The sequence below is a fragment of the Amblyomma mixtum genome, chromosome 9 (genome assembly GCF_055824585.1).
Source record: "Amblyomma mixtum isolate Tamu chromosome 9, ASM5582458v1, whole genome shotgun sequence".
NCBI classification, from domain to species: Eukaryota; Metazoa; Arthropoda; class Arachnida; order Ixodida; family Ixodidae; genus Amblyomma; species Amblyomma mixtum.
Genome location: NC_143020.1, coordinates 117,890 through 139,540, shown reverse-complemented (window position 1 = coordinate 139,540; position 21,651 = coordinate 117,890). Strand labels below are relative to the sequence as shown.

At 53.5% G+C, this 21,651-nt stretch overlaps 2 protein-coding genes across 2 annotated transcripts; one reads left to right on the top strand and one right to left on the bottom strand.

Annotated features, from left to right (window-relative positions):
* Positions 1-444: 444 nt before the first annotated feature.
* On the bottom strand, positions 445-3,987 carry LOC149328009 (uncharacterized). The gene is made up of 2 exons (XM_089559651.1): positions 3,680-3,987; positions 445-3,610 (listed from the first exon to the last, which is right to left on the bottom strand). The coding sequence occupies exons 1-2, from the start codon at positions 3,923-3,925 to the stop codon at positions 2,537-2,539; spliced, it is 1,320 nt and encodes a 439-aa protein (XP_089415777.1). The 5' UTR covers positions 3,926-3,987; the 3' UTR covers positions 445-2,536.
* Positions 3,988-8,507: 4,520 nt separating this feature from the next.
* Positions 8,508-21,511, top strand: LOC149328008 (uncharacterized). The gene is made up of 6 exons (XM_089561299.1): positions 8,508-8,521; positions 9,557-9,719; positions 12,837-13,081; positions 13,718-13,829; positions 16,293-17,456; positions 21,274-21,511. The coding sequence occupies exons 1-6, from the start codon at positions 8,508-8,510 to the stop codon at positions 21,337-21,339; spliced, it is 1,764 nt and encodes a 587-aa protein (XP_089417425.1). The 3' UTR covers positions 21,340-21,511.
* The last annotated feature ends 140 nt before the right edge of the window (positions 21,512-21,651 follow it).

Sequence of the window (21,651 nt, the reverse complement as noted above, 5' to 3'; positions counted from 1 at the left end):
GGTGTCATTCATGGACTAGACTTCGGGACCACGGCAACTGAATTACTATCACATCTTCTTGTATGTACCCAAGGAGTTAAAATACTTTATGCAAGAATGCTTGGAAAATCCGAAAGTGCCGTCATTACCTTCGAGGGAAAGATCGTTCCGCGCTACGTATACTACAATGGCGGCAAGATACGTTGCTCCCTCTATCGATCATCGCGGCAAGTGTGCTATACATGCTTCGAGGCTGGACATAGGGCGGATGTGTGCCCGACACCTGACGTCGTCGTCCGCTCCAAATGCATCGAGCCAGTGATCGAGGATGGACACTCCTACGAGCCCAGGTGTGCGCTATACACGGATCCGCATCCTACAGGGGCAAAGGAGTGCAAGGAACGCCTCAGGAAAACGAAACCACGGACGAGAAAAAAGAGGAACCAGGCGGCTGAGAAAATGGCGTACGCAGCCGGGCCCGGAAACCCTGGTTCAGCGAGGACTCCAGTTCGAGATCCGAGTCGAGATCGGCATCAACATCAGGAGCAAAGTCGAGATCGCCGTCCAGGACCCGGGACGGTACGGAATCCAAAAAGAAGCAGCAGCAGAAAAATACCACGGCAAAAAAAGAAGAAACCAGGGTGACCTGGAAAGAGCATCTTTTCCCTACCTCTCCCACTGCTCCAAAAAACACGAACACACCGACAACAGTGACAGGTAACAACGCTAATGGGCAATCTAACAAGGAAGCTCAAGATCTAAGACAAATAATTCAGACGCTCAGGGCAGAAAACGCTCAGCTGAGACAGAAACTAAACGATCTCATAGACGAACTAAAGGCCCAAAGAATAAGGCATAACAACACTAACCCACAAACAGACGAAGATCGGGCGACAACTATAGGGTGGCAGGAATTTACAACTGCCATGGCGGCTGTTAACAATGCATTGACGAATCTTAGGAACCTCATCTCCAACATCGAAGACGAGACGCGCAAGGATAGAGAGCGCCTAGTATAATACAGCCATGTAATCCAGTGTAAAAACCTATAACAGGCCATCTCAGTATGGCGAGCAACCGTGCGCCGTCCTTGTTGTCTCGTCTAGTCCGCGTCTCCTTGCGCTGCCTTGTATTTGTTCAAAACCGTAAAAGCTGGGTCAAGTTGGAAACCCTCGAAAGATGGCAGTGGAACTGCCGTGGAATCCGCCGAAAGCAGGGTCTTCTTAAACAACACATCACAAATTGCACCTATCCTTCAGACATAATCGCCCTACAGGAAACCGGCTGCTCACTCACAGGGGATGTCCAGTCGATCGTCCATCGTGGGGGTAGCACATCGATGCTGCCGAGGTGAAGAAGCGCTTCCGGCAATTCTCGAACAGAAATCCTCTGCCACCTCTAGTTCTTGCCGTCTTTCATAAAGTGCCAATGCACGGAAAGGGTGTTTCTGCTGGGGAAATGTCGGCAGTGCTCGAACGACGTGCCAGATTTTGGAGAGTGGTTTGCGGGGATCCAATCTGCTGCAAAATGACCGCCACCGTTGTTTGCCTAGGTTCTCCAAATAGCGCTGTATTTGCTTCTGGGCACGTCGAGAGGCCCGGAGATCCGAGACATCCTTTGTCCTCCGGTATTTTCTTTCTGCGCGCCGACGAATCGCCCGAAGCTGCGCGTAGATCACATCCACTGGAGCTGTGGAATTAGGCGCTGAGATGTTGCGCGTTGTATCTTGCATGGCCGAAATAATACGCTGTTCCACATCTGTTGGTTCAGCGAGGTTACCACAGGTTTCTTCTAGAGCAATGCGGAAAGCACTCCAGTCGGTGCAACGTATTTTGGCATTTGGAAGACGGTGAAACCACCGTAGCTGCACATACGTTGGTATGTGGTCACTTCCGTAAGTTTCAATATCAGCACACCACGTTGCGAACGATGAGAGGCGCCTGGATACAAATGCAAGGTCCAGGCAGCTGCTGTAGGTAGTCCCTCGTAGAAATGTCGGCGCGCCATCATTGAGCAAAACAAGACCTGCATTGTCCATGAACGTGGCGATATCCCGTCCTCGAACGTTCGTAATGGCGCTTCCCCAGCCGTGGTGATGCGCATTGAAATCTCCTACTATTATATGGGGCTCCGAAACGCTGTCGAGTAGCGATTGTAGTCGTAGGGCATCAAATCGACCCCTTGGTGGTATGTAGCCACCTATAATAGAGATTGTGCGCCCATTCAGAGTCACAGTGATTGCAACATACTCGTTGCTACTGCCCCCAGGAATTTGATGCCGAATGTAAGTGAGTTCACGACGGATGCATAGTAGTACCTTGCTCAAATGCCCAGCCGCTTCAGAGAGGAAACTTTCATAACCGGACAGTCGAAAAGGAGATGTGATATTAGGCTCACATATTACAAGCACTGGAAATCGGTACTTGAAAATCATCTGCCTGAAATCTGCTAGGCGGCCTCGCAGACCTCGAGCATTCCATTGTAATACAGCCGATCGAGAGATTCTCTCCTGTAGTGAGGGTGCTGACGACGGTAGAGCCATAATTTTTGACTGCTATTAAAGGGTGGCAAGCACCGGTTCAATAGCGTCTAAAATTTGGACAGCAGCCTTAGCAATTGGCGTGTCCACTCCAGCAATTATCAGCCGTAAGGTGCCTATCAGCTGTTTCAGCATCGCCCTGATTTGATCATCTGTTGTAGACACATCCGGCGGACGCACAGGCGGACGTGTCACAGAGCTTACAGTACGCGATGGTAGAGGTGGCCACTCTGCGGAGTCCTCCTGGGTGGTTGACAGTCTTGGCTCTTGCGGAGCTGGAGGCGGTGGCTTCTGCGCGGCAGAGCGGTCTCGGTCCTCCTGATGTATTGACACGTCATTTACTGAGCTCAATTTCTTCTGCCGGTTTCGTGTCCTCCTCCTGGAGCGACGTACCGCGATTGCTGCTTCTCGGTGAGTAGAATGGTCTCTCACCATTTTCTTCAAGATCTTCATCTCTGTTTTCACCTTCGGACATTCCCTAGACGTTGCCTCATGAGGACCTTTGCAGTTGGCACAAACTTGAGGCTCAATCGCACATGTAGGTCCCTCGTGCACGCCACCACAAAGCGGACATGCTTTAGTGCTCGTACACGCAGCACTTACATGTCCAATCTTCTGGCATTTTCGGCGCTGCACCGGTCGGGGCACATAAGGACGCACTGGGTGCCTCACAAAACCCACTTTCACATGGGATGGTAAAGTAGTACCCTCAAACACTAGTTTGACACACCGTGATTGGCCGAAACGGTGGATGTCAGTTATGCGAACAGAACTTGATAGCAGTTGCACAAAGTCCATATCCTTGATCTCTATGTCCACGTCAGAAATCACACCAGCAGTAGTGTTAAGTCCATGAGCGAAGAACGAGCAGACTCGTATGTTGCCAAGGGCAGACACGGTCTTCAACTTCTCCAGGGTGGCCTGGCTAGAGACATCAACAGAGAGGATATTCCTTCTTGCATTAATAAGCACTTCTTTGACTTGGCCCGGATTCAGTCGTTCAAGAAGAAGAGTCAAAGTCTGCCTGTTGATGGAGTTGAGATTCTCTAAATCCTCAACAGGCATGTATGAAATTGTGTAAGTGAGAGATTGCTCATTTACATTGGCCTTGTTAGCAGTCTTCTTGCTCATACTGTGTTGGTTAGGCATCTTCGTGGTCACAGTGGACTTGTTAGCCCGCTTCGTACGCACACTGCGCCCACACTCAGTCGGGGTTTTGGAAAGCTTCCCCTTCAGGCGCCGACTCACAATCTCGGTGTAGCCACCGTCGAACTCTATGTCATCCGAGTCGGAGAAACTAGACGACCCCGGGAGCTCTGAGGGGAGATCCATACTGCATCCAGGTTGATCTGTGCGGTTCACACTGCTAACCACAGAAGGCAGCAGAGGCGGCGGGTCATCCGCCATCGCCTGGGACGGCGAGGTTGCCTTGAAGGCCACAGAAGCACAAATTATTTTGAAAAAGCAGGAGCTCGATCAAGATGATGATGATGATGACCTCTATCAAGAGAAGCTGCTGTTCGCAGCGCTCTTCGTCTTCTTCTCCACTCGACTCAAATTCACCCGAAAGGCTCACGATGTAAACGCGCATGTGGCGGCTCCTGGAGATGTACACGACGTAATCCACGATGTACACCCAGCTGCGTCTCAGGAAGAGCTAAAGAACACTTACGAGTCAGAACTCATGGAGTGCCATACTCCAGGTGATGATGCTCGGAAAATCCAAGACCGCAGAGATTACGCTCGACGGCCTGATCTTGCCGCAATTCTGACCCCAAAGGAGAATAATACATAGCAGCTGCGGCCATACCAGTGAAAAGTCCGGAAGAAGCAGAAGAAGCAGCAATAGCATACGCCATGTGCATAAAGGTTTCGCAGGAAAATACCATAATTAGCGGCTCAAAAACTGCGATAAATAACTTCATAAAAGGCAGACTACATCCCCCGGCCGTAAACCTAATTAGCAAATACTGCCCAGAAGCTCGAATCAAAATAATATGTACCCCCACACACTCAGGCCTCCTAGGAAACGAAAAGGTGAACTACATAGCCCGAGAACTATCTGGGCAGGACCAGACAGGTTCCCAAACCACGCGGCCAGCTCAGCGAGGGACCATCTACTGAGTTTTAGTGAAATCGCGACTTTCTATCAAAGGACCAGTTAGGAATATCCCCCTCCCAACCCCACGCTCACGCAAGAGCAAGCAACCACTCTTAGGCAGCTCCAAACGCACACATTCCCTTGCCCCGCAATACTAGCCAAAATTCATTCAGATATATACTCTGCAAAATAAAAAGCTGCGGAGCGTTTGCTAACCTTAACCACATCATGTGGGCCCACAGTAAGATCCTTTTCAGCGGAATAACCACAGATGAGGAAGGGGAGACAGCGCTGGGCACCTCGTACCTGTGGCAAGAAATGTTGCTCACAGAGAGAGCTTACCAGGTCGCCTAGCTCCAAGAAATCGAGGCCACCAGGCGCACAGTAGCCCACCTGCGCCAGACGGGAGCCTTCCTCTTCAAAGACTCTATAAGTAAAGTTTATTCTCTCTCTCTCTTGCCGAAATTCGTCATCTACTACAGAGGTGAAGTAGCATGCTACCATGCACTTTCAAACTTTGTCCTGGCGGAGTATGACCCGTCATTTTTCGCTACTATGGTACTCCGCATGCTAAGTCGGGAGCCTTACTAGCTTCATTATACGAAATTGCGTCGGGGACCGATGTTGAGGTCGGCAGGGTTCAAAACAACTTTTAGATCACTTGGGAGACCCACATTAGAGCAATGCGAAAGCAGAACGTCCACATACTATATTGACGTCTCTGGTTGTTCTGACGATCACTTATCGACCAATTATAGCTGACTTATCGATCACTTAAAGATACTTTATCAATATTTCAATTTCAATTTCAATTTATTTTCTCATGTACACATGGTGAGGGCCGAGGGGAAAAAGCCAGAAATTTTGGCTTGACGTGCCCCTCGGCCCCTGCATTGCAATTAATACCACAATACCACAATTAATTGTTTTACTTAACCGAGTTCAACCAATTGCCCATCTGAGTTTTCAAACATCGCGCCACCTGGCTTTGTTTTCAATTTGGCGCCATGCATTGGCTCTGCCTAGACTTCAGGTCATGTGGTGCCACACCTCCAGAGCTTTCAAATTTCGCTCCACCTTTACTCTGGCCTCTACCACTTTTTGGACATTTTCAGCTTTAATTAATTAACTAATTAACCCACCTCAACCCCCTGATTTTTCGCGCGAGATTTTCCGATGCTCTATCCGATTGTACTATTTTTTTCGCGTAAACTCATTCTTTTGATCGTAATCGTGCGGAGAAGAACGTGATGATAAGAAGCCTCAAACATAGCCGTACAATTATTACGATTAAAAAGAAAGAAGGTATCGCTAGCCTCTGAAGCAGCAAAACCGACAACATGCCGCGGGAGCTCATCTCTAGGGCGCTTGGCTACTGAGTTGTAATTCGCGGTCAACTGGGATCACATACTATAGGAGCAGCCTCATGCCCCCCGGGAGGGACGACCAAGTCGAAAGATCAGTTCGAGGCCTTTCTACTGAGCTTGAACCCGGAGACTCAACTACAACTTGCCCACCTGGCCGAAGCCGTCGCCGAGAGCCAAGACATTTCGACCGTCGTCTTAGTGGGTAGCCCTCTAGCTACCCGCATATCCTATCCTATCCGGGGTTCGAACCCAACTGAGGCAGCCGTGTTTCGATGGAGGCGAAACGGAAAAGCGACCATGCGCTTTGCAAATGTCAGTGCCCGTCATGTCAGTGCCCGACATGTCACTTCCCGTCAAATGTCAGTGCCCGTAAAATGTCAATGCCCCGAGACCTACCCGCCGCGGTGGCTGGGCGATAAGGCGCTCGTATACCGAGCCGGAGTACCCGGATTCGAACCCGACCGCGGCGGCCGCGTTCAGATGGAGGCGAAACGCAAGAGGCGCCCGTGTGCTGTACCCGCCGCGGTGGCTCAGTGGTAAAGCGCTCGTCTACCAAGCCGGAGTACCCGGGTTCGAACCCGACCACGGCGGCCGCGTTTTGATGGAGGCGAAACGCAAGAGGCGCCCGTGTGCTGTGCGATGTCAGTGCACGTTAAAGATCTGCAGGTGGTCGAAATTATTCCGGAGACCTCTACTACTTCACTTCTCTCTCTTTCTTCTTTCAGTCTCACCTTCCTCCCTTCCCTTACGGCACGGTTCAGGTGTCCGCCGATATATATGAGACAGATACTGCGCCATTTCCTTCCCTCAAAAACCAATTTAGTTTGGTTTGGTTTATTGGGGTTTAACGTCCCGAAGCAACTCAGGCTATGAGGGACGCCGTAGTGAAGGGCTCCGGAAATTTCGACCACCTGGGGTTCTTTAACGTGCACTGACATCGCACAGCACACGGTCCTCTAGAATTTCGCCTTCATAGAAATTCGGCCGCCGCGGCCGGGATCGAACCCGCGTCTTTCGGGCCAGCAGCCGAGCGCCGCAACCACTGAGCCACCGCGGCCGGGCTAAAAACCAATTTACCAATTTACCAATTTTACTCGTGGGCTGTGCGATGTCAGTGCACGTTAAAGATCCCCAGGTGGTCGAAATTATTCCGCAGACTTCCACTACGGCACCTCTTTCTCTCTTGTTTCTCTCTTTCTTCTTTCTCGCCCACCTTCCTCCCTCCGCTTACGGCGCGGTTATGGTGTCCGCCGAAGTATGTGAGGATACTGCTCCATTTCCTTTCCTCAGAAACCCATTTACTAATTTACCCTGGAGAACTCCACCACTACGCCACCTGTTTCCTCCTTTCTTCTTTCTCTCCGTCCTTTACCTTAAGGTGCAATGCAGTTCGGGTGCACATCGAGAAGTGAAACAGTTAAGGCCCCATTTCCTTTCCTCGAAAGGCATTTTTAATTTTTTCTTGGTGAGTCAGACGCCATGTATTGAAGCTTTTTTTTGCTTCATATTATGTTTTGTAACATAGGCGTAACCTCTGGGAACAAATTTCCCAAGGCGGAAGCATACAAAGGTATTTTATAATTCGCTGCACCCTAAAGCGGCCTTAAAATTTGATAGAAAACTGTGTAGTGAATGATTTCAAGTGCCTCTGCTTGGAATCTGACGGATGTTTTGTAATTTTTTAATATTTTGAGCACCAATAACATCTCTCCAATGAAAATAGTGCGCTGTTTGACAAAAAATGTAACAAAGTAGGAGTGACGATTTGGAGGTGGTGACGAAGCGCGGCTACGGCCGCTTATCTGTTTTTTCAGCCAGCGTCCGCTCCGGCGGACGCAGTTGTTGCTGAGACGCGCGTCTTTTCTATCCTTTTTCTCTTTCCTCTGATCTTTTAACTCTATCTGCACGTGGCAGCGGCGGTGGCTCGGCTGGAGCCAGTTGGCAGGCCCGTGCACTTTCTTTTTCATTCTTCTCTCAGTCGCAACAACAACAGTTACGATTTGGCTCAATGGAGCTGTGGTCTCTGAGGAGATACTGCAGTTGCCAGAACCGCGATTGATAGAAGAAAAGGGCGGTGGTCTGATATGTGCACCGGCGAGGATGGCAGCGTCATTACATTAACTGCACACACTGTCTGCGAAGGGCTCGTCGGAACATACGCACTGTCTAACCTACTTGCCGATAACCCGCGACGCCAAGTCCACACAAAGACGTTGCCGTAGAGCAGCTCATAAGCGTCTGTGAGCATGAAATGGCTGACTAGGCGGCGCAACTCGCGCGCATTCCGACCTGGCCTACCCCTACCAGGGCCCTGCACATCAGCGACCGTATCGAGCACGCAGTTGAAATCGCCCAACATCACAACATTACGCCCTCCAAGAAAATACACATCTAAATCTTTAAAGAATGCGTTCACCAAATTAGAATGCGCAGGCGCATAAATGCAAAGAATTCTCAGGTGAAGTGCGTTAAACGCGCAGTCGAACGCCAGCACGCGTCCAAGTGCATCGTAGATAACACGATGATCTCGCAAGAGTAAGTGGTTCAAAACAAGAACGCCAACGCTGCTAGAACGCATGCTGGCGTACGAAAAGAAGGCGTCGATGCCAAACCTACGCTTGAATTTCTACACGTCACTGAGTCAAAAAAAAAATTGGTTTCTTGCAGGCAGACGATATCGCAACCCGAGGAACGAGCGAATGCGACCACCGCTGCCTGCTTCGAAACACTGCGGAACCCCTGCACGTTAATAGTAGTAACCTAAAGGTTAGTCATTTTGGAAATGAAAAATAAAACCTGGACAGTCGTGATGTGTAGGCAATACAAAGCGCGCCGCGAACGGCGCTACACGACCTCATATTTTTCGGAGTGTCAGACCTGAGGAGGCACGAGGCCTCCTTGGCTGACCTGCAGAATTGTCCGAGCCCGTAGTTAACGCATGTGGACGCTTTAAGGCCGAAGCCAAAGCGACCATCTCAACATCTGACGACTGTGCGCTGGAAGTTCTGGCGCTGGTCTTCGATGTCGAAGAGGACAGCGACTGCACAGGGTCAGCGTCTGGAAATGATCTTGGCTCCTCTCCAAGCGATGCCGACAACGGCGACGGCGGCGTCGGTTCCTCCTCAGGCATGATGACAGTCTCATCAATGACGAGGTTGACTGAACAGGCTGAGGACGGCAAGCTGCTGTCGTCACCGTCAACCTCAGCTATGTCGGCGTCCCTGCTCAAAACCGCAATGCTGGCCGCGGGCTGTAGCACGGGCTCCGAGAGAGGCACGTTCTCAGCATCAGGGATTTTTTTCAGCATCAGGGGATCGAGGGCTCCGCCCTCGTGGCATCAGGGATGCTCGGAGAGAGTGAGGCTGAAGCCTGTTTCACATGCAAGCTGAAATGCTAGCGAATTCTGTCGCCGCGGCGGAAAAACCCGTTTTGAGTCGTCGCTGCGATGAGCAGCGAGGTTTCTAAAAGCTGGAAATTTTCACTGCGACGCGCCGCTCAATCGCTCAGTCGCTTGCATGTGAACCGGCCTTGACGCAGTAGGCACCTTTACTGTCTGCTTGCTTGGTGCAGCACTGAACGCATCAACAGCCGACACGGGTTCTTCCACGCATTGATGCTGAGACGCAGCGGAAGCACCCTTAACGGCGTCGGTTTTGGATCCGCCGGATTCCTTGATGGTTTCAATGGCTCCCTGTGTGGCCTGCGGCGGCGCAGGGCGGGCCGCAGCCTCCGAGTACGAGGGCTTTATAGCGCACGCCACGGTAGCGTGTTGGTCACCACAACGGCGACATGGCAGCACGCAACCTTGACCTAGGTGACCAAAGACCCCACAGCGGGCGCAGAAAGGAGCCGTGCACTGTGCCCTGAAGTGCGCAGTGGACGCACAAAGCCGGCAAAGGCGCTGCATGCCTTTGTAATCGCGCGTCACGCGGTGGCCCGCGACCTTGATGTAGTTGGGTACGGGTGAATCCGGCTTCATTACCATTCGCACGTAGCGGGTCCCAGTGGTGACAGTGGGACGCGACCCCATGACGCCGCGACATATGTGCAGCACCTTGCCATAAGGGAGAGAGCCTTGACAAGGGTGTCACTGTACACGAGCGGGCAGAAAGAGAACAGTCACCTGGGTCACCTGCGGGCTCATGGGGACGATGGCGACGCGTTCCTTACCGATGATGAGGCAGGAAGCTTCGATGATTGTAGCCATGGCGGCTTCACTGTTCACAGTTACTTGGTAGTTGCGTCCACCGAAGTGCTGGACGCAGTAAACTCGCTCCAATCCAACAACGGAGGCTGTCGCATCGACGACATCCTCCGGACTAGCCCCCTCAGGGACGATGACATCAAATGCAAGAGCCTTTGTAGGTGGCTCGCTCACCATATTGAGGCGCCCGCCAACCGAAGGACACCTTAACAAAAGAGCACGTCCAGAGGTTAAACACCGGCCACAGACGCAAGCCGGCGGCCGGAACACACACCAAGGCGTTCACCAGCTACAGAAGCAGCGTGTGAGCTACCGTTGTTCTCAAGAGAATTTTATTAAGGCGAAAGCCTTTAACGTCTCATCGTTGTAAGCAGCAGTTGTCGACAGAAATGTCACGCTTTTCAGTTGGTCGAAACGGTCGTGACGTCACAGTGCGCGAATTTCAAACGGGGCCAATTGTACCTTGGCTAGTAGCCAGGCAACCAATTGAAGGGATCGTAGATAGTGATGCTCCAAGTAAGTGGGGCTGAGCTTAGTTAATTGCTTAATTACCCAATTAGCCTAATTAACTTTTCTAGTCAGGCCATATAAATAAATAAAACCGAGTAAGAAATTGGTCGAGCTCTGGAATCGAACCCCGGTCTTCGGAGTGTGAGACGAGCATGCTATCCACTCCGCCATGCCAGCTCGATGGTTTGGAATGAGCAAAGGCGCGTCTAGTGAAAACGGTGTCTTCGCTCACTCCCATCATCCTCCCTTCCCTTCCGGCGAGGTTTAGGTGTCCACCGAGGTATGAGGGACAGATACACTTCCTTTCCTCAAAAACCAATTTACCGACGAGCGAGGCATACAACCGAATGGGCGATAGCGTTCTATGGACTCCTGGAAGCGTTGCAAGACGCTGTCGCGTTCCACTCTTAGAGGCGAAGCTTAACCACACATCAGTGACCACACTTTAGGTCAAAAAAGTGCCCCCCCCCCCCTTAATTTTGTCGGGTGTCCACCGAGATATGTGAGACAGTTACTGCCTAATTTCGTTTCCTCAGATACAATTTTCATTTTCTTCATTAGGGGCCATCTTTGTCTTTCTTCTTCCACTCCCACTTCCTTCCTCTACGGTTCGGTTCAGGTGTCCCCCGAGATGACAGAGAATTACTGCACCATTTCCTTTCCTCAAAAAGCGTTCAAAGGGCAAGGCATCGCGCCGAACGGGTGGTGGCGTTCCGTGGACTTCCTGGCAGCGCTACAACACGCTGTCGCGCTCCACTCCTAAAGGCGAAGCTAAGCGTCATTAATTAGCAGTTAATTAGTATTCAGGCACAAATCAGTAATTAACCATTGATTAGTGATTTGTTGTCACTTAGTACTTAGTGCTCAATTACATGTGACGCCACCAGTGCCACAGAAGCAGTCATAGTGGTGCGGAATACGCTTTCGCCTCTACGCACTTTTGACAGTCAAAGTGCCTCCTGAATTTTGTGGACCCCATGGTTACACGATAAGGGACCACAGTCCCTCAAAAAATACAAGAGTACAGTTCGCGACTAGTGTCGCTCGATTACGGAAAAGCGATCACTCAAGACACGACGGCGACTCCTGTCGCCCTGCAAACAAAAGTCATTCACTCCACGTAAAAAAAAATAGGAGTCACTTTGGCGACTAAAGTGGTGCAAGGCGAAAGCCTTAGTACAGCATTCTGTCACGAATGTGGTTGTGAATGATGATTCAAGTGCTGCCAGCGAATGACGCGTCCATTGGCTGTCTGCGTGTTACTGATGTGTGGTTAACATGTTAAGCTTCGCCTCTAAGAGTGGAACGCGACAGCGTCTTGCAACGCTGCCAGGGAGTCCACAGAACGCCATCGCCAATTCGGCTGTACGCCTTGCTGGACTTTAAATTTATTTTTTGAGGAAAGGAAATGTATCTCTCTCGCATATCTGGGTGGACACCTGCACCTCGCCGTAATGGAAAGGGGGAAGATGGGAGTGAACGAAGACGCCGTATTAGCTAGACGCGCCTTTGTTCATTCCAAACCATTCTGCTGGCATTACGGAGTGGCTAGCGTGCTCGTATCGCACTCCGGAGACCCTGGTTCGATTCCCCAACTCGACCAATTTCGTTCTCGGTTTTATTTATTTATGCGGTCTAACTAGAAAGGTTAATTAGGCTATTTCATATTTATATTTTGTATTTCTATCCATCGTGTTCTGTCATTCACCTGTCAATTGTTGGAACTGTCTAGGATGTTCGACACAACGTATATGAAACGAGCAACGTCGAACTGAGTGGGGAAGTGCGTGGTGGTGGAGCGAACGCGGCTTCGTACTTATCTGTACTTATCTGAAAGCGCGCTACCACACGCTTCTCCGCCAATCATCACGAGCCGCGACCCAGGCTTTAGCTCAGGGCAGGCCCGTGTCGGACCCTACCGTACTCCGTCAAGTACGGGCAGGTAGCCTCGAGGACACGCGTCAGGTCCGCGTCACCGAGGTTGTTTTGCCGGACGGGACCAGGAGCAGCAGCGCGACAGTGATCCGTGACGCCTTTACGCGTCACTTTTCGCTGCTGTTTGCTTCTGGGACCGAACGGCGGGGCAACGGCGCTTTTACGGACGCTCTCCTTAGCTTTTGCGCAACGTTGCCGCAGGTGCCGGACGACTTAGGCGCGCAGCTTAGCGCCCCGGTTAGCCCCGACGAGCTGTTCGCGACCGTTAAGGGCATGAACGCCGCCTCAGCTCCAGGCCCTGACGGCATCCCCACTAGCTTTTATGCTAGGTTTTTCACCGTCCTGGAGCCCCACCTTCTCCGGATGGTGAACGCCTTTGTCAGGGACGGCGAGAGGCCGGAGTCTTTCAGAGATAGCCGTGTCGTGCTCATCCTGAAGCCCGGCGGGTGCCCATCTGACCCGCAAGCGTGGCGCCCGATCACTCTGCTTAACGCAGACTACAAGATCGTGGCGTCGCTGCTGGCTAAAAGGTTGAGTAAGGTTTTATCGGTGCTTGTAAGCCCTGCGCAGACCTGCAGTGTGCCCGGACGCTCGGTTTTCTCGTCTCTCGCACTAACGCGTGACTTGTTCACGTTTACCTCGAGAACGGGAATTCCGGGTTGTTTCGTTTCGCTCGATCAGTCTAAAGCCTTCGATCGGGTCGAGCACCGATACCTTTTTGGCGTTCTCGGGGCTTTCGGCTTCCCGCCCGAGTTCGTAGAGCGGTTGGAGCGGCTGTACTCCGATCTCACAGCCCGCTTGCTCTTTAACGGCGCGTTGAGCGACCCGTTCGGCATCCAGCGCGGCATTAGACAGGGCTGTCCCCTATCGCCGTTGCTGTTTGTGTTGTGTATTGACCCCCTCCTGCGCCGCGTAGCAGAGTCCCCCTCAATACGCGGTTTCCCTTTGCCTGGCCAGGGCCAGGTGAAGGTGTCAGCCTACGCCGACGACGTGTCCCTGTTTTTGCGGGACGAGGACAGCTTCGTAGCGTTTTGTCGGCTATTTTCTTCTTACAGCGAGCTGTCCGGCGCCCTGCTCAACAGGGGCAAGAGCAAGGCTCTCCGCTTCGGAGCCTTCGCGTCCGACCTGCTAGGCGAGGTGGAGTGGGTCCCAGCATGCAAGGTGCTAGGCGTAGTCTTCCTCTCCTCCGGGGAGGTAGCTCGCGAAACGTGGAGCGAGCTACGAGCGACCGCGGAGCGCCGTCTCGCAGTGGCGGCTAACTTCCAGCTTTCGCTGTCGGAGCGCGCGTTCGTCATCCGCTCCTCCGTGTGCGCGTCGCTGTACTACGTAGCTCGCGTCGCTTGCCCGCCACGCACCTTCACGCGCCGCTTAGCCACCCTTTGCGGCAGTTTTTTTTGGGCGGGAAAGACAGAGACCGTCGCTCGCGCGCTCCTCCGTCTTCCGACGCGCATGGGCGGGTTTAGCCTGCCCAACCTGCGCACCATGTGCAGCATCCTCGCTGTTAGAGGCGTCCGCGACCTAGTCAACTCCACCGACTACCCGGGCAGAGGGCTCCTCGCATACCTGCTCGGGACTTCGCGGCGCCACTTTTTTAGCAACTGCACAGGTCCTTCAGCCGAACAGCAGCCGGGGTTCTACCGGTATGTCTGCCGGACGGCCGAGTCCCTCACCGCCACCTTGCCCGAGGTCGACGTCTCTGAGACGCAGGCCTCCCGCGTTTGCGAGCTCCTTGCCATCCAGGAGGCTACACCAGACCAGCTTCAGCGGAGCAGGCAGGTGCGGTGGCGGGACTTGACGTCGCATTCGTTACCACCCGACGTCCGCGACTTCGGCTGGCTGCGAGGCTGGAGTGTCCTACCGACGGGGGTCCGCATCGCCGCGTGGGGCATCGCTCCTTCTTCGCGGTGTCCCCAGTGCGGTGCGACCGAGACCCTCGAGCACGCCATGTTCGAGTGCGTCGTGGCGCGCACTTTTTGGAGACTCATGTCTCGCATGTTTTTTGTTTCTTTAGACGCGCGCACTAGGCCGCGCGACTTTTTTGTGCGCCTCCTTCTTTGTGTGGGCGCCTTTGTTTTGTGGCGCCAGCGTGGCGTCGCTTCGTTGCAGGGTCGGCCTCAGCGCGCGATGTTCCCCCTGCTCCAGCGCGTACGAGCGCGCCTGTTCCAACAGGCGTGCTTGGACAGAATCCAACTACCAGAAGAGGAGTTTTTGCGGCGGTGGAGCACCCGCTTCATCGCCGCCGACAGGGGTCGCGTGACGGTGCGGCTCCTGCCCTATTAAGTGTGTGACGTGCGCGTTGGTGGTATGTACCGTAGTGCGTGCTTCCCCCGCGCGTTCTGGACATTTGAGGACAATCCGGACTCTCGTGGAGTTTGTTGGTGTTTGTGTTGGTTGTCGCCTTTTGTATCTTTTTTTTCGCGACTCGTGTTATTGAGCGACGAATGTCGCTGTATTGTTCATTTGTCTGTTCGAGGGACTGTGGTCCCTTTTATGTACTTGTGGGTCCAATAAATTTCTCTTTATCTGTTTTTTTTCAGCAGCGTCTTCTTCCGCGGACGCTGTTGTCGCTGCGGCGCGCGTCTTTCTTTTCTTTTCCTCTTTCTTCTGACCTCTTCATTTTCCTCTATCTTAATTAGGCTAATTGATTAATTAAGCAATTAACTAAACTCAGTCCAACTTAGTTGGAGCATCACTATACGATCCCTTTGATTGGTTGCATGGTTACTAGCCAAAGTACAATTGGCCCCATTTGAAATTCGCGCACTGTGACGTCACGAGCATTTCGACCAATTGAAAAGCGTGACATTTTCTGTCGACAACTCCTGCTTACAACGATGAGGCATTAAAGGCTTCCGCCTTAATAACGTCCACAGTGTCCGGATGCCGCGGGGGAAGCACGCTCCCTAACTAAATAAGAAACGCGCAACACCGTTGTTTGATGATGAAGATGAAGTGTCTGAAGTTCCGCCGCACAATATACGTGCGGAACTGCAATGCCAATCAAACAAGCGCGCACTAGTTCAATAGGTAAGAACTAAGCCGCTCACACTCTGTTCCCTGCAAAACGGGAACAAAGGAACGGCGTAAATGTAAACGCAGTGCATCCCTCGCATTGTCCAAAACTCTTATTTGTAAGCCGTTCTAATTAGCGCAGTAGCCGCGAAGCCAACTAAAGATTGACATGTTCACCAACAATGCTTAACTTATGTCTTTTTTTTCTGTCTGACCCGAAAGACGCGGGTTCCATCGCGGCCGCGGCGGTTGAATTTCTTTGGAGTAGAGAGAGAGAGAGAAAACTTTATTTACAAAGGAATTCGGGGCACGCCCCAGGGTCCCCGCACGACCCCACTGCACTCAAGTGTTTATATTCCTGAGGTCCATAACACTGGCAGCACGGCCGGTGGCGATGGTCTGCACGGCCGGGTCCTCCGAGTGCAGCAGGGTCTCCCAGTCCTCCCAGGTCTTGAGGTTCACTAGGTCCCGCGGGGGAGGGTCCGCCGGGCAGAGGGAAAGGATGTGGAGGGAAGAAGCGAAGGGTTCTGGGCATAGGGCGCAAGCAGGAGTGGGGGAGGAGGGATGATAGTGGGTTAGGGTAAGGGGCGAGGGGAGAGTATGTGTTTGTAATCTGCGCCAGAGTGTTGCGTGTCTGTTATCTAGATCATGGAGGTGCAGGTGCACGGAGAGGTTCTAAACCCCAACGACTACGACCCAAGGGACTGGACGCACATTCTTAGTGTGCCTGCCCGCTCCAAGGACGTACTTTCAACAACCCGACGCCAGGAGGGCGCAGCCTCTGCTACCGGTACCCCCAAGTCTCCATGCCTTGAAAAGTCAGCGCACCTGCAAGCAACGCGCACAGCTGCGCAGCGTTCGCGGCAGCAGCCACCGCTTTCTGCTGCAGATTACAAGATCGTTTTTAGATCACGAGGCGGGCTGCAGCTGGACCTGCTTCCACCCCGACAACTACGAGAGGCCATCCTCCAAGCGGCGTCCCAGCTTAAGGAGCCAGCGCGTACCCAAATCAGGGTACACCCGGTCAACAACACCTGCACCGTAAGCACGCCCCTAAAGGATGACGCGCTCGCTCTGGTTCGCGTGAACACCATCACACACCAAGGCAAGGAATTCGCCATAGCACCTTACATAGCCCCGCCGGACGGAGCAGTACGCGGAGTCATCTCCAATGCTTATTGCAATGAGACCCCGTCAGAGCTCCTGCAAGACCTGCTCACCGGCAACCCAGACGCCCTCGTCGTGGACGCCCGCCGAATGGGCTCCACGCGTTCCATCTTAATAACTTTCAGGGCTGGACCTGTCCCACGCGCAGTTCTTTATGGAGGAGCCCTCCACAGATGCACACCGTACCGAGGGCATATAGACGCCTGCACGAACTGCCGCGTCCCAGGTCACAGGGCGGATGTGTGCGTCCATCCAAGGTCTCATAAGTGCCCCCGCTGCGGGCAGTCCCACCCAAAGGAAGATGTGCCCTCATGCACCCCCAGCTGCATTCTCTGCGGCGGCCCTCATATGACCGGCACCGGGAACTGCAAGGGACGGGGCCGCAAACTAGCGTCTCCGAAGAACGCTCTCTATCCTCCGGATACATCGCGGCTTTCCCGCTGCGATCAACCAGGCACAGCCAGCAGACGCAGCTCGACGACTTCCCGGTCGCCTTCTACAAGCCGGCAGAATGGCAGCAAGAACGCCACGCGTCTCACCTGGGCAGACCGCGTTTCTGGCAAGGCTACCCGTCATCCCCCACCACCCGAGTCCTCCCAGGCAGATCCGAGAGACCAGGAGCTCAAGGCCTTGCGTGAAGAGGTAAGCCGCCTTTCCTCCCTCCTAAGCACCCTCGCCCCCTCCATGCCCCCTAAACCCGCACCCGCTGTCATTAACTCGACCCCATCATCCACAGACACATCGAGCACCCCTCCCGCAAAGAAACAACGCACCACAGACGCCACACCCCCTCCCGTACCCTCAGAAATAGACGCTAAATTAGCAGCACTCGAAGCCAAATTTGACCACAAACTAAAAGAGCTAGACGCACGCCTCGAGGCCAAATTCAATCACATTGCCGCCACCCTCACCGAAAAACTTGAGCAGCGCATGGACGCTATGCTTACCAAGATGATGGAACTCTTGGAACATAATCTTAACCATCGCTTCACCCAACTTCAAACCCCCTCCACTCCCCCCATCCTTCCTCCGCAAGCACAAACCACCTATCCTGAGCCACACATACCAATTGACACCCGTCTTACTCCCATCCTCAATCCCCCTACCATCCAATATGGCGGGGGGGAACACTAATTATCTACCCATTTTAACTTGGAACTGCCGCGGCTTCCGGGCAAAGCGCGCGCCTCTGCAACTTCTCCTTCCCACTATCACACCCACGTCCCACATACTACTTCTACAGGAGACTGCACACCGGGCAACCCTCCCCTCCTACACATCTACACATTCAGATACCACTAACACACCCAGGGCGTCCACACTTGTCCACCGCAGCCTCACCTACAAAACTCATCACATCACGTCTGAGACGCCCTGCGTGATCACTGAACTTATACATCACACACATTCACTCCCTTCCATATTTATAGCAAACATATACCACCCCCCGTCCCAGCCGATGGCCTCGCTAGAATCACTTCTGCGAGACCTACATCATCTAGCAGGGAAACATCCCCTACTCATCGGCGGGGACTTCAACAGTCAGCATACTGACTGGGGATACACAACCACGACACATCGAGGTCGCAGGCTCTGGCTGCTCCTGCAGAACCTCCAACTCACTGTGCACAACACGTTTCAGACGCCTACGAGGATCGGCAACAGTGTCAGCATGGACACCAGTCCGGACCTGACGCTGAGCCGCTGTATCCGCGGCGTTACCTGGAACAGAACACAACATACACTGGGCAGTGATCATTAGATTATACAAATCACTGTCCCGTACAAAGCACCCCGTCACGCAAATACAACACACAAACTCATTAACTGGGATGCCTTTCGCGCTGTACGCACCGCCCTCCCAGACACTCCCATCGCAGACATCGACGAATGGGTGCAGTCACTCAAGCATGACGTTCACCACAACACGCGAGACATTGAAACTACAACCGAAACACCTACCCTTGACACACGCCTAGCCCACCTCTGGGAGGCCTATCACAGCATCCTAGAACGCTGGAAAGGCAACAAACACAACAGAACGCTTAAGAAGCGGCTGGCCGCGCTGCAGACACAAATCCAACAGCACTCTGAGGGGCTCTGCCGATCCAACTGGGGACAGATATGTGACGGCATCGCCGGAAACCTGTCCAGCAAACGCGCATGGCAACTCCTCCGACACCTCATTGACCCCACGCGCACCAAATCAGCAACACAGCACCACGTGACACGCCTCACACATGAACACATTGACGATCCCGACACCCTTCTAGACACACTTCGAACCATGTACACATCTCCTGGCGGCCCCATACCTCTACCGCACTACACAGGACAAGCAAATCCAACACTCGACACCGACATCACGGAGACGGAAGTCAGAGCGGCCCTCCTGACTCTCCGCGCCAACTCCGCACCTGGTGCAGACCAAATCACAAACTCCATGCTCCGTAATCTGGATGACCAATCGATCACCCACATTACGAAATACTTCAACCAGTGCTGGAGGGAGGGCAACCTCCCCCAGTCCCGGCGCCACGCGAAGGTAATATTCATACCTAAACCCAACAAACCACTTACACTTCAAAACCTTCGCCCTATTTCGCTAACCTCATGCCTTGGGAAGCTCCTAGAGCATGTTGTGTTAGCGAGACTCACCAGTCACATGGCGGACAACAATCTTTACCCGCATAGCATGGTAGGGTTTCGCCCCCATCTATCCGCACAGGACGCTATGCTGCAACTCTCACACGACATTTTCGACCCGCTTCTTCCGGGTCACACCAAGGCAGTCTTAGCTTTGGATCTCTCCAAAGCTTTTGATCGCATTGAACATCAGGCGATCATGACTGCTCTATCCCCCTTGAATGTGGGTGTGCGCACGTATGTCTACATTCAAGCATTCCTCACTGACCGCACAGCTGAGATACAGTTCGGCCCTCTGTCTTCCCCCTCCTACACTCTTCAGAGTATCGGCACCCCTCAAGGGTCCGTCCTTTCTCCCTTTCTCTTTAACATTACGCTCATCCCCCTCGCCCGAAAATTGGCCACTATTCCCCACCTGAAGCACACTCTTTATGCCGACGATATCACCCTGTGGACCACTCACGGCAGTGACGGAGATATAGAGAACACCTTACAGGAAGCAGCCACCCTCAGCCAAAATTACGCACGGACCATCGGACTGTCTTGCTCCCCAGAGAAGTCCGAACTCTTCCTCATCCGGCCTAAGAACCACCGCTGCCCCCGCTCCCCCATTGCCATTGAACTGAATGGGGACCCGGTACCTGAGGTTGGAACCCTCCGTGTATTGGGCCTGCACATCCAGAACGATGGCAAAAACACCACCACCCTCAAGAAACTCAAGCAGGTTGTAGGCGCGATATCGCACCTCATCCGCAGGGTTTCGGGACGTCATAGAGGCATGAAGGAGCGCGACCTATGTCGCCTCATTCATGCCTTTGTCCTGAGCCGTGTGCTGTACACTACCCCATATTTACACCTATCCAAACATGACATAAACGCTTTGGATGCTTTGATTCGCAAGGCATTCAAGGTAGCACTTCACCTTCCCCTCAACACACCCACAGACAGATTACTAGGCCTGGGCCTCCACAATACGATCGGGGAACTGGTGGAGGCCCACCGACAGGCCCAATACATCAGGCTCGCACAAACCTCCACAGGTCGGTATATCCTGGACACCCTCGGAATCAAAATACCGGCCAACGACCCAACCCTCCTCGCCATCCCACGATCCCTTCACCGAGAGCTCCTCATCAGGCCGCTCCCGAGGAATATGCACCCGTCCCACAATGAGCAGCGCCGCAGAGCCCGTGCGAAGGCACTTCATCGAGCGTACGGCCCCCAGCCGGACGCCGTGTGGGTGGACGCTGCCTGCACGGGTGATGAAGCGACAGCAGCTGTGGTGGACTCCTCTTTATCCGCCCTGCTCACACTACCTCTCCCTCCAGACACCTCCCCAGAGGCTGCAGAGGAAGCCGCCATTGCCCTTGCTATAACCCGCACGGAAGCCTGGTACATTTTAAGCGATTCTAAAACTGCGATTCTAAATTTTGCTCGAGGCCGAGTCCATGTCCCTGCTTTTGGCATACTGGACTCGCCCGATGCCCCCCCGCCCCGCCAAGTCGAGCTGATATGGGTGCCCGCGCACTCCGGGAATTCCGGAAACGAGGCCGCCAAACTTTTAGCCCGAGGTTCTTTAAACCGGGCTCAGGTGGCCTCTGATCGGGGATTCACGAAGGAGCGCGTGCACTCATTCAGTGAGCTGACCCAGGCGACAGAGCCTTACGCCAGCTCTACCCCCCGCCCCACCCCTCCCTAGATAACAAACACGCAACACTCTGGCGCAGACTACAGACACACACACTTCCTTCATCCCTTACCCTAGCCCATTATCATCCCTCCTTCCCCACTCCGGCATGCACTCTATGCCCAGAACCCGTCGCCTCTTCCCTCCACATCATTTCCCTCTGCCCGGCGGACCCTCCCCCGCGGGACCTAGAGAACCTCAAGACCTGGGAGGACTGGGAGACCCTGCTGCGCTCGGAGGACCCGGCCGTGCAGACCATCGCCACCGGCCGTGCTGCCAGTGTTATGGACCTTCGGAACATAAACACTTGAGTGCAGTGGGGTCGTGCGGGGACCCTGGGGCGTGCCCCGAATTCCTCTGTAAAGTTTTCTCTCTCTCTCTCTGTTATCTAGGGAGGGGTGGGGCGGGGGGTAGAGCTGGCGAGAGGCTCTGTATGCCTGGGTCAGCTCAATGAATGAGTGCATGCGATCCTTCGTGAATCCCCGATCCGAGGCCACCTGAGCC

Excerpts from the sequence above, each read along its gene's own strand:
- LOC149328008 (XM_089561299.1), top strand. Across the intron at positions 9,720-12,836 it reads GGGCGGGCCGCAGCCTCCGA|GTGCCGGACGACTTAGGCGC; the intron begins GTACGAGGGCTT and ends ACGTTGCCGCAG. Across the intron at positions 13,830-16,292 it reads TCTTCCTCTCCTCCGGGGAG|ATCATGGAGGTGCAGGTGCA; the intron begins GTAGCTCGCGAA and ends TCTGTTATCTAG.
- LOC149328009 (XM_089559651.1), bottom strand. The coding sequence starts at position 3,925 with ATGGCGGATGACCCGCCGCCTCTGCTGCCTTCTGTGGTTAGCAGTGTG. Across the intron at positions 3,611-3,679 it reads AGCGGGCTAACAAGTCCACT|CAATCTCTCACTTACACAAT; the intron begins GTGACCACGAAG and ends AATGTAAATGAG.